This window comes from Lissotriton helveticus, chromosome 9, assembly GCF_964261635.1.
Source record: "Lissotriton helveticus chromosome 9, aLisHel1.1, whole genome shotgun sequence".
Classification (NCBI taxonomy): domain Eukaryota; kingdom Metazoa; phylum Chordata; class Amphibia; order Caudata; family Salamandridae; genus Lissotriton; species Lissotriton helveticus.
The window spans coordinates 1,288,338,883-1,288,352,739 of record NC_136070.1 but is presented as its reverse complement, the minus strand read 5'-3'; the positions used below and the strand labels follow the sequence as shown (position 1 = coordinate 1,288,352,739).

Sequence of the window (13,857 nt, the reverse complement as noted above, 5' to 3'; positions counted from 1 at the left end):
GGCACCCACTGGGTGGCCCACGCCGCCACAGCAATCAGACAACAGATGGCAAACAGAGATGACCCTTGACCCCTGATCCTTACCGTAGTACCATTCCACGTCACATTCTCATGCGGGACGAAGACGGTGTAAGGCCCTTCCCCCGTCAAATCCTTTATTTTCGCGATCTGAAAAGGAAAATCCTGCATTAGATGGAAGGCTTCAATGGGTTAGGGTTGAGAGGAGAAACAATGGAATGGAATGACAGGAGCCAAGGATGCCAGCCTGGCGCCCCTGCATGCAGGAGTGAGAAGCAGAGGGGGGTGTACATGGGCACAGAAATGATGCCAAGTGATGGGCAGAACTGGACGGGAGGAGAGGCTGAAGCCAGGAGATCTGACAGGACGTCACTTCCGCTGCTTTCAATAATGCAGCTGCCCGGACATGAGGTAAGCAGACGGTCTTTGGTGGAGAGCATACACTGGGCTGAGGTACCAAAGTCACCTCAGCCTTCCCTGTCATTGGCTCTTTCACATTTAGAACAAACAGGTTGAGAAGACATGATGGATGAGGTAGAGGTGAATGACACGATGGATGAGGTAGAGGTGAAGGACACGATGGATGAGGCAGAGGCGAATGACACGATGGATGAGGCAGAGGTGAATGGTACGATGGATGAGGTAGAGGTGAAGGACACGATGGATGAGGCAGAGGTGAATGACACGATGGATGAGGCAGAGGCGAATGACACGATGGATGAGGCAGAGGTGAATGGTACGATGGATGAGGCAGAGGTGAAGGACACGATGGATGAGGCAGAGGTGAATGACACGATGGATGAGGCAGAGGTGAATGACACGATGGATGAGGCAGAGGTGAAGGACACGATGGATGAGGCAGAGGTGAATGGTACGATGGATGAGCTAGAGGTGAATGGCACGATGGATGAGGTAGAGGTGAATGACACGATGGATGAGGCAGAGGTGAATGACACGATGGATGAGGTAGAGGTGAATGACACGATGGATGAGGTAGAGGTGAATGACACGATGGATGAGGCAGAGGTGAATGACACGATGGATGAGGCAGAGGTGAATGACACGATGGATGAGGTAGAGGTGAATGACACGATGGATGAGGCAGAGGTGAATGACACGATGGATGAGGCAGAGGTGAATGACACGATGGATGAGGCAGAGGTGAAGGACACGATGGATGAGGTAGAGGTGAATGACACGATGGATGAGGTAGAGGTGAATGGCACGATGGATGAGGTAGAGGTGAATGACACAATGGATGAGGTAGAGGTGAATGACACAATGGATGAGGTAGAGGTGAATGGCACGATGGATGAGGCAGAGGTGAATGGCACGATGGATGAGGCAGAGGTGAATGACACGATGGATGAGGTAGGGGTGAATGGCACGATGGATGAGGCAGAGGTGAATGGCACGATGGATGAGGCAGAGGTGAATGACATGATGGATGAGGTAGAGGTGAATGGCACGATGGATGAGGTAGAGGTGAATGGCACGATGGATGAGGCAGAGGTGAATGACACGATGGATGAGGCAGAGGTGAATGACACGATGGATGAGGCAGAGGTGAATGGCACGATGGATGAGGCAGAGGTGAATGACACGATGGATGAGGCAGAGGTGAATGACACAATGGATGAGGTAGAGGTGAATGGCACGATGGATGAGGCAGAGGTGAATGACACGATGGATGAGGCAGAGGTGAATGACACGATGGATGAGGTAAAGGTGAATGACACGATGGATGAGGCAGAGGTGAAGGACACGATGGATGAGGCAGAGGCGAATGACACGATGGATGAGGCAGAGGTGAATGACACGATGGATGAGGTAGAGGTGAAGGACACGATGGATGAGGCAGAGGCGAATGACACGATGGATGAGGCAGAGGTGAATGGTACGATGGATGAGGTAGAGGTGAAGGACACGATGGATGAGGCAGAGGTGAATGACACGATGGATGAGGCAGAGGCGAATGACACGATGGATGAGGCAGAGGTGAATGGTACGATGGATGAGGCAGAGGTGAAGGACACGATGGATGAGGCAGAGGTGAATGACACGATGGATGAGGCAGAGGTGAATGACACGATGGATGAGGCAGAGGTGAAGGACACGATGGATGAGGCAGAGGTGAATGGTACGATGGATGAGCTAGAGGTGAATGGCACGATGGATGAGGTAGAGGTGAATGACACGATGGATGAGGCAGAGGTGAATGACACGATGGATGAGGTAGAGGTGAATGACACGATGGATGAGGTAGAGGTGAATGACACGATGGATGAGGCAGAGGTGAATGACACGATGGATGAGGCAGAGGTGAATGACACGATGGATGAGGTAGAGGTGAATGACACGATGGATGAGGCAGAGGTGAATGACACGATGGATGAGGCAGAGGTGAATGACACGATGGATGAGGCAGAGGTGAAGGACACGATGGATGAGGTAGAGGTGAATGACACGATGGATGAGGTAGAGGTGAATGGCACGATGGATGAGGTAGAGGTGAATGACACAATGGATGAGGTAGAGGTGAATGACACAATGGATGAGGTAGAGGTGAATGGCACGATGGATGAGGCAGAGGTGAATGGCACGATGGATGAGGCAGAGGTGAATGACACGATGGATGAGGTAGGGGTGAATGGCACGATGGATGAGGCAGAGGTGAATGGCACGATGGATGAGGCAGAGGTGAATGACACGATGGATGAGGTAGAGGTGAATGGCACGATGGATGAGGTAGAGGTGAATGGCACGATGGATGAGGCAGAGGTGAATGACACGATGGATGAGGCAGAGGTGAATGACACGATGGATGAGGCAGAGGTGAATGGCACGATGGATGAGGCAGAGGTGAATGACACGATGGATGAGGCAGAGGTGAATGACACAATGGATGAGGTAGAGGTGAATGGCACGATGGATGAGGCAGAGGTGAATGACACGATGGATGAGGCAGAGGTGAATGACACGATGGATGAGGTAAAGGTGAATGACACGATGGATGAGGTAGGGGTGAATGGCACGATGGATGAGGCAGAGGTGAATGGCACGATGGATGAGGCAGAGGTGAATGACACGATGGATGAGGTAAAGGTGAATGACACGATGGATGAGGTAGAGGTGAATGGCACGATGGATGAGGTAGAGGTGAATGACATGATGGATGAGGTAGAGGTGAATGGCACGATGGATGAAGTAGAGGTGAATGGCACGATGGATGAGGTAGAGGTGAATGGTACAATGGATGAGGTAGGGGTGAATGGCACGATGGATGAGGTAGGGGTGAATGGCACGATGGATGAGGCAGAGGTGAATGGCACGATGGATGAGGTAGAGGTGAATGACATGATGGATGAGGTAGAGGTGAATGACACGATGGATGAGGTAGAGGTGAATGGCACGATGGATGAGGTAGAGGTGAATGGCACGATGGATGAGGTAGAGGTGAATGGTACAATGGATGAGGTAGGGGTGAATGGCACGATGGATGAGGTAGGGGTGAATGGCACGATGGATGAGGCAGAGGTGAATGGCACGATGGATGAGGCAGAGGTGAATGACATGATGGATGAGGTAGAGGTGAATGGCACGATGGATGAGGCAGAGGTGAATGACACGATGGATGAGGTAGAGGTGAATGACACGATGGATGAGGTAGAGGTGAATGACACGATGGATGAGGTAGAGGTGAATGACACGATGGATGAGGTAGAGGTGAATGACACGATGGATGAGGTAGAGGTGAATGACACGATGGATGAGGCAGAGGTGAATGACACGATGGATGAGGCAGAGGTGAATGACACGATGGATGAGGTAGAGGTGAATGACACGATGGATGAGGTAGAGGTGAATAAAAGTAAAGTCCACATTTGTAAAGCGCACAATAGGTGAATGACACGATGGATGAGGTAGAGGTGAATGACACGATGGATGAGGTAGGGGTGAATGGCACGATGGATGAGATAGGGGTGAATGGCACGATGGATGAGGCAGAGGCGAATGACATGATGGATGAGGCAGAGGTGAATGGCACGATGGATGAGGTAGAGGTGAATGACACGATGGATGAGGTAGAGGTGAATGACACGATGGATGAGGTAGAGGTGAATGGCACGATGGATGAGGTAGAGGTGAATGACATGATGGATGAGGTAGAGGTGAATGACACGATGGATGAGGTAGAGATGCATGGCACGATGGATGAGGTAGAGGTGAATGGCACGATGGATGAGGTAGAGGTGAATGGTACAATGGATGAGGTAGGGGTGAATGGCACGATGGATGAGGTAGGGGTGAATGGCACGATGGATGAGGCAGAGGTGAATGGCATGATGGATGAGGCAGAGGTGAATGACACGATGGATGAGGTAGAGGTGAATGGCACGATGGATGAGGCAGAGGTGAATGACACGATGGGTGAGGTAGGGGTGAATGGCACGATGGATGAGGTAGAGGTGAATGACACAATGGATGAGGTAGAGGTGAATGACACGATGGATGAGGTAGAGGTGAATGACACGATGGATGAGGTAGAGGTGAATGACACGATGGATGAGGTAGAGGTGAATGAGACGATGGATGAGGTAGAGGTGAATGACACAATGGATGAGGTAGAGGTGAATGACACGATGGATGAGGTAGAGGTGAATGACACGATGGATGAGGTAGAGGTGAATGACACGATGGATGAGGTAGAGGTGAATGACACAATGGATGAGGTAGAGGTGTAGAGGTGAATGACACGATGAATCCCTCTACCAAGCATTCTGCAGTGGTTTCCTGCGGCTTGCTTAACGTGCGCTCGCTCGTTAAACATTGTGACGAAGTTGCGCTACTTATAGAGGCCCAAAGCTTGGACATACTGTTCATGACAGAGACTTGGACAACTCCATCCAGCTCTGTGGAACTGGGGTCTGCATGCCCCCCGGGCTTTAAAATAGTGCATACTCCGAGAGCCGGAGGTAGAGGAGGTGGAATTGGCATCATATTTAGACAGACTTTACATCTTGTGCAGCACAACGTGAAAGTCATTGCTGGGTGCGAAACACTGGCTTTTTCCATCAAGGATCTAAGTGGAGTGATATTTACAGGCATTCTATGTTATAGACCTCCGGCTGGCCCACTAGCAGCCGTCCCTGAGCTCATTGATTTGATATACGACCTCGCCCATTCCCACACTAAAATGATGGTGTTGGGGATTTCAATCTGTACTCAGAGGGGTCAACTAAGTCGGCCCATGAAGATCTGGTAGAAGCCTGTATTAATATTAAGTTACATCAACTAGTACTATCCAAAACCCATGCAAAGGGTCATATTCTTGACCTTCTTTTTGCGGAGCCCGGGACGACCTCTATTGGGGATATTCTACCGCAGTGCTGGACGGACCATGCTCTGGTTCAGTTCTCCCATGCGTGCACTAACATCAGTCTGGAAAGAGTGAGTGCGACTGGTACGAAAACGGGGAGACTGTGGTCCAGGCTCCTTAGACAAGCCGCCCCGCCCTCTCTGCTGCCAGATGGCTTTGTGTTAGGAGCGAGTGTGGATGAGAGTTATGAGACTCTCTGCCAGAAAATCTCCACATCGCTGGACTCCGTGGTTCCGAAAAAGAAAATCAAAGATAGACCCAATCTTGCTATGCCATGGTACTCGGAAGATCTCCGGCAGCTCAAGCTACAATGTAAACAGGCTGAGCGTACCTGGAGGAAACAGTACCTGGAATTGCATAGGGTCCTCTTTAGGCAAGTTTTGGCACGCTACAAGACTAAGATCAAGCAGGGTAAAGCCAGCTTTCTAGAATGCTCCCTGCTGGCAGCGGCTAATAAATCTCAGGCCTTATTCAAGATCGTAAAGGACCTGGCCCACCCCGGATGTACCAAAAACACCATTCCGGCCTCACAAGAGCTTTGCGATCAGCTTGCACTAGCCTTTGAGGAGAAGATTACCGGCATTCTAAACAATCTCCCCTCTTCAATCGGGAGTACTTCACATGATCCCATCTCGCCTGAGAGTGAGAAGGAACGCACTACCTCGGCAGAGCTAAGCACGTTCCCGATACCATCGTTTGAGGACTTTTGTTCGTTGGCCGACGGGGTGACCTCTGGTTCTCCTTTGGACCCTCTACCACCCAGATTCTGGAAACTCTGTTGTGATGAGCTTTTTCCACCACTGTTTCTGACATGCTGTCAGTCGCTCACCACGGCACGGGTACCAGACTGTTGGAAATTGGCGGTGGTTTCTCCACTGCTAAAAAAGGAGAACCTGGATCCCACATGTCCAGCCAATTTCAGGCCCATCTCCCTCTTGCCTTTTCCCATTAAGATCCTAGAGAAACTTTCCACAAAACATCTATCAAACTTTCTCGAGCAGAATGATTGTTTGGATGTGGCTCAGTTCGGGTTTCGACCGGCACACGGGACAGAGTCAGCTTTGGTATCCGTTCTTGACGATCTTCGGACGCGGGTCGACATGGGTCAGGCAACCTTTCTAGTGTTGCTTGACATGTCGGCCGCGTTCGATACGGTTAACCATGTGACTCTGATCAGGAGACTGTCCGAGGTGGGGGTGTCAGGGTCGGCTCTCGAATGGGTGATATCTTACCTCGAGCAAAGACATCAGGTAGTTGCACTACCACCCTACCAATCTAACATCAAGAGGGTAGGTCAGGGTGTTCCCCAGGGCTCGGCCATCAGCCCCATTCTCTTCAATTTGTACCTCCGGCCGTTAATCACACTGATCAAGTCCTTCGGCATCACGGTCACCAACTACGCTGACGACACCCAGCTTATCTTCTCGTTGGAGGGTAAGGGGGGGTGTCACAGGAGGTGTTCCATCGTTGCATGAGGGCCATGGCTGTTTTGGTTAGGGAATAACTCCCTTCAATTCAATTGCTCGAAAACAGAGGTTCTACACTGCTCCTTGGATCGGGCTCCTAGACCCCTTCCCCACGGTTTTTGGCCGCCTGACTTTGGGGGTGTAAACCTGCCGGCTGATTCCTTTCGGAATCTGGGGGTGATGTTCAGCTCCGATCTACAACTGGGCTCCGCAGTAAATAAGACTGTGGCTACGTGCATGGGCCTACTGGGATCCTTGAGAAAGATCTTACCGTTACTCCCAGCACCGGTAAGACCAGAAGTAGTGCGGAGCATTATCCTTAGTCATCTGGACTATTGCAACGCACTGCTTCTGGGGGCTCCAACTACCGTGCTTGGGAAACTTCAGCGGATTCAGAATTGTGCCGCGAAGTTGGCGCTTTCAAGGCGCCGCTCGGATTCCTCCACTAAGGCACTCAGGGACCTTCATTGGCTCCCAATTTTCCAACGGGTGAATTTCAAGGCTCTGTGTATTGTCTTTAAAGCTTTGCATCATCAAGGCCCGGTCCCTTTACAAGATCTGTTCTCCTGGTATACCCCTGTAAGATCTCTTCGGTCGGCGTCGGCCTTTTTGGTGGTGGTTCCCAGGTTTCGGAGGACCAGGATGGGAGGTCGCTCCTTTAGGACAGCCGCGGCGCAACTGTGGAATTCCTTACCATTGAGCCTCAGGAGCGTGGAATCCCTTCCCATCTTTAAAAAGGAGCTAAAGACTTACCTGTTCCCTAGGACAATGTAGTATGTGTAGAAGCTGGTAAAATCTCGCTCTGTGTCAGAAACAGTCGTAGCGCCAGGATGCCCGGTGGGTGACAGTGATAGCGCTTTATAAGAACGCCTATACATACATACATACATGAGGTAGAGGTGAATGACATGATAGATGAGGTACCACCATCGCTGACCCTGCATCTTCATAACTTCATGGTACCAATGACGCACCATCGCTGACCCTGCATCTTCATAACTTCATGGTACCAATGAAGCACCATCACTGACCCTGCATCATCATAACTTCATGGTACCAATGAAGCACCATCACGGACCCTGCATCTTCATAACTTCACTGTACCAATGAAGCACCATCACTGACCCTGCATCATCATAACTTCATGGTACCAATGAAGCACCATCACTGACCCTGCATCTTCATAGCTTCACGGTACCAATGAAGCACCATCACGGACCCTGCATCTTCATAACTTCATGGTACCAATGAAGCACCATCACTGACCCTGCATCTTCATAACTTCATGGTACCAATGAAGCACCATCACTGACCCTGCATCATCATAACTTCATGGTACCAATGAAGCACCATCACTGACCCTGCATCTTCATAACTTCAAGGTACCAATGAAGCACCATCACTGACCCTGCATCATCATAACTTCATGGTACCAATGAAGCACCATCACTGACCCTGCATCTTCAAAACTTCATGGTACCAATGAAGCACCATCACTGACCCTGCATCTTCATAACTTCATGGTACCAATGAAGCACCATCACTGACCTTGCATCTTCATAGCTTCAAGGTACCAATGACGCACCATCGCTGACCCTGCATCTTCATAACTTCAAGGTACCAACGAGACACCATCACTGACTCTGCATCTTCATAACTTCATGGTACCAATGAAGCACCATCACTGACCCTGCATCTTCATAACTTCATGGTACCAATGAAGCACCATCACTGACCCTGCATCATCATAACTTCATGGTACCAACGAGAGCTCCATCACTGACCCTGCATCATCATAACTTCATGGTACCGATGAAGCACCATCACGGACCCTGCATCTTCATAACTTCATGGTACCGATGAAGCACCATGACTGACCCTGCATCTTCATAGCTTCATGGTACCACGTTTAACACCACTACCTCCGTAACACCACTGACTCCATAAACCCCACAACCAACAATGCCATTGTGACTCCGACCAGAACCTCCCATGTATCCTCATGTTGCCACCACCGCTACAAGCACAATACTGTCTGGGCTTTGACATGACAAGACAAGGGTGTGGAATGACTCAGAGGGGATTGGAATGAGCAGGTCCCCACCTGGGCAGCCAAACATCAAAAAAGAAACATCTAAAAATAATGGGCTTTTAATAATGGCTTCTACTTACTGTTAGAAAGTTGTTAAACATTGCTGCTGCAGGGTTGTGGTTAAGTTCCTACAAAAAAATAATTTTCGTTATTAAAACAGGGGGTTAAAAACCAGGCTGTAAAGAAGACACTCGACAATCCTGCTACAAGAGCAGCCCACCCGCCTCTCCTCAGAGGTGCTACAACCTGGGGAGGGGTGACAATCCCACTACAAGAGCAGCCCACCCGCCTCTCCTCAGAGGTGCTACAACCTGGGGGGGTGACAATCCCCCTACAAGAGCAGCCCACCCGCCTCTCCTCAGAGGTGCTACAACCTGGGGAGGGGTGACAATCCCCCTACAAGAGCAGCCCACCCGCCTCTCCTCAGAGGTGCTACAACCTGGGGGGGGTGACAATCCCCCTACAAGAGAAGCCCACCCGCCTCTCCTCAGAGGTGCTACAACCTGGGGAGGGGTGACAATCCCACTACAAGAGCAGCCCACCCGCCTCTCCTCAGAGGTGTTACAACCTGGGGAGGGGTGACAATCCCACTACAAGAGCAGCCCACCCGCCTCTCCTCAGCGGTGCTACAACCTGGGGGGGGGGTGACAATCCCCCTACAAGAGCAGCCCACCCGCCTCTCCTCAGCGGTGCTACAACCTGGGGGGGGTGACAATCCCCCTACAAGAGCAGCCCACCCGCCTCTCCTCAGAGGTGCTACAACCTGGGGGGCTGACAATCCCACTACAAGAGCAGCCCACCCGCCTCTCCTCAGAGGTGCTACAACCTGGGGAGGGGTGACAATCCCACTACAAGAGCAGCCCACCCGCCTCTCCTCAGAGGTGCTACAACCTGGGGGGGTGACAATCCCCCTACAAGAGCAGCCCACCCGCCTCTCCTCAGAGGTGCTACAACCTGGGGGGGTGACAATCCCCCTACAAGAGCAGCCCACCAGCCTCTCCTCAGAGGTGCTACAACCTGGGGGGGTGACAATCCCGCTACAAGAGCAGCCCACCCGCCTCTCCTCAGAGGTGCTACAGCCTGGGGGGACGGGGGTGACAATCCCGCTACAAGAGCAGCCCACCCGCCTCTCCTCAGAGGTGCTACAGCCTGGGGGGACGGGGGTGACAATCCCGCTACAAGAGCAGCCCACCCGCCTCTCCTCAGAGGTGCTACAGCCTGGGGGGACGGGGGTGACAATCCCGCTACAAGAACAGCCCACTGCTTCGCCTCAGATGTGGAATGACTGAGGGGTGTTGGGTAATGTGGTCATGGTAATTGCCTCTGAGTAAGGGTCTTCGGGCCCTAGGGGTGTTATTTATTAAGGTTTGCGTGGGGGCTTGCATAGTGCCAAGGGAGGCATACCATACTGTGGACTCACCACTACCAAGTTACAGCAGCCAATCACTTTTAAAATCAACAAAACACTACATTGCCCATTTATCCTCTGTACATCACATATCACATGCCCCAATCAACGGCGATCGACCCATGCAAGTACGGATGCCACCCTTTTGTGAAGGACACACATCATCGTGTTTATCCCAACGGGTCAGCCCTGAAGAAGCAACGAGAGTGGCAAAACACGTGTCGGCTGTACTTAGATCTAATACCTACCTAACGTAGGAAATACACTGCTTTCATGTATCGAATACTACTGATATTGACAGATTTCAAATAAATTTTGGGTATTTAACATTTGATATTTAACTTACACATGTATTAATATAGATTGTTTCCATGTGCTGATTTTGTATGATTATGTGTATATGAAGTAGGTAACAACACATTAACTTGTTTGATTCCAAGGAAACTGCATTTTAAATCATTCTTGGGTGCCTCATACACATTCTTATATATCATTGTGGAGATTGTTAGCAGAGAGGGAGGCCACGCCCACCTGGGAAGCCCCTCTGCACTGGAGCTGCATTGCCTCTGAAGGAGGCAATGCAAAACATTATTTGCCTTAGCAACCAGCTGCCATAAGATGACCCACATCACTGCCTTTGGCTGTGCTCCAACGAAAACTTGTGAGAGACTAAATGAGGCCTCGCATGACGTCCAGGGTTGTTTCATGGACCACAAAGAGGCAGGTTGTGTCTCATGCAGCATGGTCAGTGCCTAGAGGTCACCCATTGGATGGCGAGAGATTCACTGACACAAGACCCTCCTGGACGGTTACAAAGAATATGTGCTGTGCACTACTGCACTCTGCCATTGGTACGCTACCGGCCCCTGTCATCCATTGGTCATTACACCGAGGAGCCGAGACCTACCACGGAGATCTTCCCCACACACGTCATGCCATCCCCAACATAGTCCTTCTTGCAGGTGCAGTTTCGGGTTGCAGGCCCTGTGAATTCACAATTTGCGAACCGGCTGCAGCCTCCATTATCCTACAAAAAACACAAAGAAAGAGACATTTTACTGAGAACATCCTCAGATTGCATATTGTCTCAGAAAGCTCTCTTTGGTTACATTCCTAAAATCATGCTAGGAAAACCGACCTTGACGTCCAACGCTTGAGTGAGTCCTCTGATTAGTTTCCTTGGACTGGCTTTCTCCGCACCTTCCAGCCTCCGCGTGCACCTTTCTATGAGTGAAGCCTTCCCTAAGTCCCATGACTGCATTTGAAGTGGCTGACACCTCATTTCATGGATCACAAGCTCGCCTCAAAACCTCAGCCCTGCAGTGTAGTAATCCCTAATTCCTGCCACCCTGTCCTCTCATCTCACCAGCTATCTGCATGAGCCCACACTGCTCCCACAATCATCACACCGCCCCCTATTCATTTATTCTGCCACCCAGAAAAGGAGTCAATCATGGAATGGTTTCCCAAGGACACAAGACTATTTCCAATGGCCCACCATGACCACTGGCTTAACCACTAACCTGGCATTCCGGAGTAGCGTGCTACTCACCCATAAAGCACTTCAATGGCTCGCCATGACGCGCCATTGAAGTGCTCTATGGGTAGTAGCTGCTTTATGGATACAATTACAATATATAATACAACAAGTGGGGTGGGGGCTCACAACAGGACTGTCAGGGTGTAGAAGCAGCTACGTCAGATCAGGTTATCAACTCAACGCATGTTTTTGTCCCGCATTCACAGACATGTAGCATGTCTGTCCAGGTGATGCTCAGCCACTCGCCCGTAAGTAAAGCACAGTAAACAAAAACTACTTCTGGGTGGATCACCGTAATATACTTTGTGCCTAATGTGGGCAACGGGTGTGGGCACCAGCTTTGTGCACCACGGGCCACAATGGTATTACAGAACGTGCCACAGATAGCGCTGGGTAACATGTAGCCGCAGTTCTGTCATAGGAGGGCGTTCCCTCATTTACATGGGGGCGTGACCCCATCTAAATACTTTGCCTCTGCAATATTATGGACACGGGCGCAGAGGCAAACATGCCTCCAGTAGGGACACTTTCAGTGCGCCACAAAAAGGTGGTGTACTTTTGGTGTGCCTTCTAAAGGCATCCCTATGAAGTGGAGAAAGGGGGTCTGATGGGCCCCCCAGACATCCCCTTGCAGGCAGGTGCATACATGCAAGGCAGGAATGTGTGGTGAGTAGAGTGAGAGAGAGAGCGAGTGAACAGACACAGGAAGCGGCCCAAAGACTGAGAGAGAGCGAGTGAACAGACACAGGAAGCGGCCCAAAGACTGAGAGAGAGCGAGTGAACAGACACAGGAAGGCGGCACAAAGACAGAGAGAGAGCGAGTGAACAGACACAGGAAAGCGGCACAAAGAGAGTGAGATCGAGTGAACAGACACAGGAAGGCGGCACAAAGACAGAGAGAGAGCGAGTGAACAGAAACAGGAAGGCGGCACAAAGAGTGATAGAGAGAGAGTGAACAGACACAGGAAGGCGGCACAAAGAGTGATAGAGAGAGAGTGAGTGAACAGACACAGGAAGGCGGCACAAAGAGTGATAGAGAGAGAGCGAGTGAACAGAAACAGGAAGGCAGTACAAAGACACAGAGAGAGCGAGGGAACAGACACAGGATTGGCAGCACAAAGAGTGATAGAGAGAGAGTGAGTGAACAGACACAGGAAGGCGGCACAAAGAGTGATAGAGAGAGAGCGAGTGAACAGACACACAAAGGCGGCACAAAGACAGAGAGACAGCGAGTGAACAGAAACAGGAAGGCGGCACAAAGACAGAGAGTGAGCGAGTGAACAGACACAGGAAGCGGCACAAAGACTGAGAGATAGAACAAGTGAATAGACACAGGAAGGCGGCACAAAGACAGAGAGAGAGTGAATAGACACAGGAAGGCAGCACAACGAGAGAGAGAGAGAGAGAGTAAACAGTCACAGAAAGGCGGCACAAAGAGAGTGAGAGGGAGTGAACAGACACAGGAAGGCGGCACACAGAGAGTGAGAGCGAGTGAACAGACACAGGAATGCGGCACAAAGAGTGACAGAGAGAGAGCGAGTGAACAGACTCAGGAAGGCGGCACAAAGACAGAGAGAGGGCAAGTGAACAGACACAGGAAGGTGGCACAAAGACAGAGAGAGAGCGAGTGAACAGACACAGGAAGCGGCACAAAGACTGAGAGATAGAACAAGTGAACAGACACAGGAAGGCGGCACAAAGATAGAGAGAGGGTGAACAGACACAGGAAGGTTGCACAAAGACTGAGAGAATGAGTGAATAGACACAGGAAGGCAGCACAACTAGTGAGAGAGAGAGTAAACAGTCACAGGAAGGCGGCACAAAGAGAGAGGGAGTGAACAGACACAGGAAGGTGGCACAAAGAGAGTGAGAGCAAGTGAACAGACACAGCAAAGCGGCACAAAGACAGAGAGAGAGTGAATAGACACAGGAAGGCAGCACAACGAGTGAGAGA

General features: G+C 50.8%; 1 protein-coding gene across 1 annotated transcript in view; it reads right to left on the bottom strand.

The window, feature by feature from the left end:
• Positions 1–13,857, bottom strand: part of STAB1 (stabilin 1) — a 769,578-nt gene that overhangs the window by 208,488 nt on the left and 547,233 nt on the right. Inside the window, exons 46-48 of the mRNA XM_078661896.1 lie at positions 11,271–11,390; positions 9,036–9,083; positions 84–167 (exon numbers count right to left, since the gene is read on the bottom strand). Coding sequence (XP_078518022.1) covers positions 84–167; positions 9,036–9,083; positions 11,271–11,390 — 252 coding nt within the window. The remainder of the gene's footprint in view (positions 1–83; positions 168–9,035; positions 9,084–11,270; positions 11,391–13,857) is intronic.